This window comes from Henckelia pumila, chromosome 2, assembly GCF_033568475.1.
Source record: "Henckelia pumila isolate YLH828 chromosome 2, ASM3356847v2, whole genome shotgun sequence".
Taxonomy (NCBI): Eukaryota; Viridiplantae; Streptophyta; class Magnoliopsida; order Lamiales; family Gesneriaceae; genus Henckelia; species Henckelia pumila.
In genome coordinates this window covers 83,160,105-83,166,194 of record NC_133121.1, presented here as the reverse complement: position 1 = coordinate 83,166,194, position 6,090 = coordinate 83,160,105, and the positions used below count along the sequence as shown (strand labels likewise).

At 34.1% G+C, this 6,090-nt stretch overlaps 1 protein-coding gene across 1 annotated transcript; it reads left to right on the top strand.

Moving 5' to 3' along the window:
* Positions 1–209: 209 nt before the first annotated feature.
* On the top strand, positions 210–3,216 carry LOC140881269 (phenylacetaldehyde reductase-like). The gene is made up of 6 exons (XM_073286446.1): positions 210–427; positions 1,179–1,348; positions 1,583–1,774; positions 2,068–2,230; positions 2,312–2,492; positions 2,902–3,216. The coding sequence occupies exons 1-6, from the start codon at positions 310–312 to the stop codon at positions 3,029–3,031; spliced, it is 954 nt and encodes a 317-aa protein (XP_073142547.1). The 5' UTR covers positions 210–309; the 3' UTR covers positions 3,032–3,216.
* The last annotated feature ends 2,874 nt before the right edge of the window (positions 3,217–6,090 follow it).

Below are 6,090 nucleotides of genomic sequence, written 5' to 3'. Positions count from 1 at the left end.
ACTTTAATAGAAATATAATAATAAAATTTTTAATTATTGATTTCACACGTGTAAATTTTATATAAAATATGTAATACAATAGAAATAACAAATTTCATTAACAATATATATATAAAGGTAAAAAAAAATTAAAAAAATAAAAAAAAAATAAAAAATTCCAAGTTTGCGGGAATTGACAGCTTTAATTTTGTGTGGTCTCCAGCAGACCTGACCAAGGGCATGGTCTAACTGAAAACCGACCCGTCTGCAGCTCCAAACTTAAGATAAAATTAAGCACGCAAAGGCGCAAGAAATTAGCTGAGTGATCGGATGAGCGGAGAGGGCAAAGCAGTGTGCGTGACTGGAGCATCGGGCTACGTAGCTTCATGGCTAGTTAAGTTTCTTCTTCAGCGGGGTTACACTGTCAAAGCCACTGTTAGAAGCCTCAGTCAGTAGTTATAATCTCTATCTTTTTTGGACGGATTATTTCTTGATTATCTTAAGAGTTAATGTTGGTTTTGGATGCAATCTGTGATTCTTTGAAACCGTGAAATTTCATTACTATTTTGTTTATTCAGACTCATGAAAAGTTTTGCTTTCTTACCTTTTTGGATGTGACAGAAGATAATTAGTAGATTCGTAATGTTTGTTACAATTTTGCATCTGAGATCTTGAAAAGCAAACAAAAAAATTTCTTCAAAAAAAAAAAAGCAAATAATTAAAAACATATAATAAAACTAAGATATATGAGGAAGGTTCCGTATACGGCCATTTTTTATGGATAGAGTTTTGAATTCTTCATTCAATGAATTCGTTCCTTTTGGCTTGAAGCATTGCTGTAAATCTAATGATGTGAAATATGTGAAGCTAAATCACAATTTTCTCATGTCTGGTATATGAAAAATGTATATGCCTTGCTGTTTCGAGTCTGCTTCATCAGTTTAGGTGAAAGATATATTTTAGTAAGAAATCCGTGATGTTTCTGCTGTTGTTCGCGTTGATCAGGAGCAGAAAATCCTACGTTCTTCGGATCGTACATAGATGTAGTTAAATTGGTATATCTTGCATAATAGAATCAAGTGACTGAATTAAGTAAATACTGCTGCATTCACACAAAGAACTTATCTCGGTTGTATCCCTGAGTAAGATTCTTCACGACGTGTCTGCTATCAACAATTGTTTAAGCACTTTGAACGCAGGTGATCCAAATAAAGTAGCCCACTTGAAAGAACTCGAGGGAGCTGATGAGAGGTTACACTTGTTCGAAGCCAACTTAATTGAAGATGGATCTTTTGATGCCGCGGTTCTTGGTTGTGAAGCCGTCTTTCACACAGCCTCACCAGCTTTCTTTGAGACAGCCGACCCACAGGTTGATGGTCTTTCTTCCTTGTGCCTGATTCATGCGATGTTAATTTTTCAAGTTATACTCAGGTGGATTATTATACTTTTTGAGGTGACCTAGTTCAGATCATTCTCAATGTTCATTTAGATGAACGTGAACAGTGTTTAGATCATTTTCAATTTTTTCTTGGATTTACACAGAGTGTTTGTCCTGAATCTTTTGAAAAACTAAATTCTTAATTTATTTATGTTATCGGTTTAGGTAGAACTAATAGAACCGGCAGTGAAGGGAACTTTGAATGTCCTAAAATCATGCAGCAGAGAATCATCTGTTACAAGAGTAGTTCTAACATCCTCTGTAGCTGCAGTTGCGTTCAATCGCAGCCCCAAAGGCCCCGATGTTATAGTCGATGAAACATGGTTTTCTGATCCAGTATTCTGTGAAGAAATCAAGGTTTGTACTTGTGAGAATAGCACAATTTTTTTTTAAAATTTTTTCTACTTCAAATTCTTATCCCTCATGGACTCATCGAGATCCAGAATGAATTTCAACTTCAAGATTGGAAATTTAAAGGATGTTGATGATTTTGACTCTGCTCAGGTTTTTTTCTATTAAAATACCTCGCAAATTTGAGTGCAGTACACAGTTTCTTGAAAAGTAAATTGAGATTTACAAATTTTAGAATGTAACATAAAAAAAGAAATTGGGAATTCTTTTGATCCAAACATCATACCTCATTCTAGCAGTTATGGTATTGCCTCTCGAAAACACTGGCAGAGGAAGCTGCATGGAAATTCTCTAAAGAAAATGGAATCGACTTGGTAGCAATGAATCCTGGATACGTGATCGGTCCTATCCTTCAGCCAACCCTTAACTACACTTCCGAGGCTTTCTTGAACTTGATCAAAGGTATGCCAAATGATTGATTTGATTGTCTTTCTGACAATTCAAATATATATTGAGCATTAAACTGATCATATTCTATCATAGGAAAGGGAGGAGTCCCATCCTATCGATTGGTAGATGTTAGAGATGTTGCTCAAGCACATATTTTGGGGTTTGAGAATCCTTCAGCGAGTGGCAGATACCTTTTGGTCGAAAGAGCCTTAACTCGTTCGGAAGCTTTGGAGATTTTGCAGAAGCTCTATCCTTCCATGGACGTGCCTAAAATGTAAGTTATTTTAAAAAAATTAAAGTTCCACTCACTAACCATTTGGATGTGATAACCTATTGAATGCAGCTTGAAATGAAGTTATTATTTTAACTACTAACCGTGTAGCTCGCAATGATCGTGTTATTCTCAACGGTATGAAGTATATATGCATGCATGATTCCCAGGATTGGATCTTGTTCAAACATCATGCAAGTTGATCAAAGTTCAAATCTTTTATGTATCACCCTTTTTACCAGCTGAGACAAAAAAAAGACAAGAAAACGATGTTTGAGACATATATACAATTCTCTTGTAGGATTTCTTATTCAAGAGCAACATAATATTTCTCTAAATGATCGGTTAATGTTTTATATGATGGTTTCATACTCGTATTCTACAAATGCTAACCAGTTCATTGTGGGTGCAGTCCTGCAGGAGATCCATCATACCAGGTATGCAACAAGAGAGCACGAGATTTGGGCATCGTCTTCACGCCTTTCGAGGTGAGCTTGAAGGATATGGTTGAAAGCTTGAAAGTGAAAAATTTCCTCATCTGAGCTTGCCAACAACAATACCTAGAGGCTCATATCGTATCATAATCCGCACATGTAGTACATAAGACGTCTTTTTGTGCTATTGAAATAAAAATCGATTTGGTTGGTTTGGTTTGCAATCCCTACTATCACTTGTTTCAAAATATATATTATAGTGCCATACTCTTATTTCAAATTGTCAAGATTTTCCGACTTGGGAATTTCATCCATTGACATCATAAAAAAAAAAACATATTCTGATGTATTTTCATCCACCGACATCATAAAAATAGGTTACATGTGGTATGATATAAATTTTTTTCAATATTCTATAATCGGAGACGAACGATTGTGCTAGATTTATTTAAATAGTGCATATTAAATGGCACACAGAGAGATCATCGTGAATCAAATGAAGATCTGAAAGATGATAATCCTCTAGTCCAAACAACTTGATCAGATCTTCGAGCTCAACAACAATGCTACTTGGTATCTATTTTGTCTGATGATTAGAGAGATTTGAGATGTCCTGTGTGATATGAATTGTGTGTCAATATTTTTAATCAATAATTTGACTCAGACATAATGTATTTATAGATGTCATAAAATTATAATGAGCTTGAGACTCTCAAAACCTAACAGGCCAACCTTTGGCTTATAGGAAATATTCCTAACAATATCCCACTTGTTTGAGAGCCGACAGGCAACACCAAATTCATAGCCCAAGTAGGCCAATCAAATTGAACAACTTGATATATGATTGTGAGACATTAATATATCGTATATTTTGTAAGATATCGACATCATATGATAGACAGATTCAAAAATTTAATATGTTTGAATAAAAACATCAGAGACAACATCAACCAAAACTTAATATGTTTGAATAAAAACACTTAATGTAAGGTCCAAAAAGTCCACTAACTTAATCACAATAAATAAATTAATTATATGAGATATTGCATGTTATTTTAAAATATTTAATTGTTATTTGGATCGAGTTAAGAAAATATTTTATTTAAATAAAGTTTAGTTGATGCAGTGTATTTTATTGTTTGAGAGAGCTAAAAATTTTAAACATCTTTAATTATAACTAATGGGCTATGTTGGGAACCCATTAGTTACAAATTAAAAGAAACGTTCAAATTTCATTCTCTCATTTAGAACGCTCTCGTTCTCCTCTCCAAGCTTTTGTTCCAACGCTGCATCTAGACTAGGGTTCTTGTGATTTCTCAAGGCTAGATCATTCTATCGCTCAGGTTAATCCCAATCAGTCGATTCAGGCAAGTTTTTAGTGTTTTAAAACCCATTCAAGAGTATATGTAATTTCAAGGTAAAACCCTATGTGTATGATTGTAGATCTATGAAATTTATTGAAGATTCATGAGTATGTTATCTAATTGTGATACGTGAGGCGTTCCTGATGTTTTCGGTACAAGTTTGATGAGATGTAAGAGCATAGATGTTTAAAAATCCAAATCTTTGGGTTGAGTGTGTTGGGTATAAATTTTGATTCAAATCTTTGAATTATTGGTTTGATGAACGAGTTTTGAAGTGTTATTTGAAGATTCATTGGAGTTTGGTAGTGTTTTTCCAAGGTTTATGATGGTTTGTAGATTTTGGAACTTAAAAATCGGAATTTTTGGTGAAAGCTTGATGCTGATTCGTAAAATTCAGAAATTTTTTCCGAAGTGTCCAGACCCTGGAAGGGGGTCCGGACATGGGTCCGTGCATCCTCTGAATTTTAAAAATCGAAAATTTTATGTGCACAGAGGTTGGCACGGGGTCCATGCAAGGGTCCGGACACGGGTCCGTGTGCCCACTGTCCCAAAATTTTCAACTTTCATTTCAAGGGTTTTAATTTCATGTTTATACTATTTTAAGATGTCTTAAGTATAATTAGAAGGTTTTATGCAAAAGTTTCAAGTTTTTAATATTCGGGATGGACGGAACGATTCACGTGGACCAATTATACTATGTAATGCATGTTTATGTCTTCAAACTTGATGAACTCTACTTTTCCATGAAATTCATGAAATGTTAGGAGGTATTTTATATATGATTGGTTCTCTCATTGGTTTAAGAATGCACGACATTATTTATGAAAGTTATGAATATGAAAGAATGAAGATTATGTTGAGCTCCGGAAAGTGCCTTCCCAAGATTATGTGCTCAAGAATACAGGGTTTTGGACTTCCGGGTTGAGCTCCGCGAGTGCCTTCCCAAAACATGTGCTCAACGCAGGGTTTTGGATTTTCGGGTTGAGCTCTGAAAGTGCCTTCCTAATTTATGTGATCAAACGATGGTTGCCACAAATGCATGTATTTCATCACCTAAGATGTCAAGTTTTTACTACGTGTTCGCTTTATGTCATAAATTTTTAGTTTCAAGATTTTATAAAAAAGTTTTTATGCATTTTTTGTTGAATCTTTAGACTCACTATGCTTGAATGATGCAGGTAATGATGATATCGATACCTTCATTGATGATTTCGTTGGTGGACATGAAGAGGAGGCAGGGGTTGGTCCGACGGGCGATGCATGAGTGCGAGGAATTATGAATATACGAGTGTTGTTTAAACAATTTTATGTTTGATGAGAAAACAAGTTTTGAATTTTAAGTTGATGGCCATGTTTGGCAAAGACTTTTAAATGTTTATTTCATTATTTGTGCACTTTTAATTCAATTATTTAATAAAGAAGATGATGCTTTCGCAAAATTTTTATTTTCCCCAAATTTTTATTTTAAGCATGTATGTTTGAGTAACGTTCTGATTGAGAAATTGGAATGTTACACTTAAGCAAAAATAATAAAACAATGGAAATAATCAGTAAAGTAATTTAAAGTAAAGAACAATTAGCACATGAAATACTGTGCACAAGTGCAAGCACTTGTGCGATGCCTCAAGTCAAAACTCAATTACTAGAATAAAGTAATATCCAATTACAAAAATCAATCCTAGTAATTTCTATAAAATTCAGATTCTCAACAAGTTGAGAAATTCAAACAACACTTTAAATTCAATCCTAGATTGAAAACAAAAACTAGAGAATGTAAAAGGAAAAGCCGAATATCTCAAACAA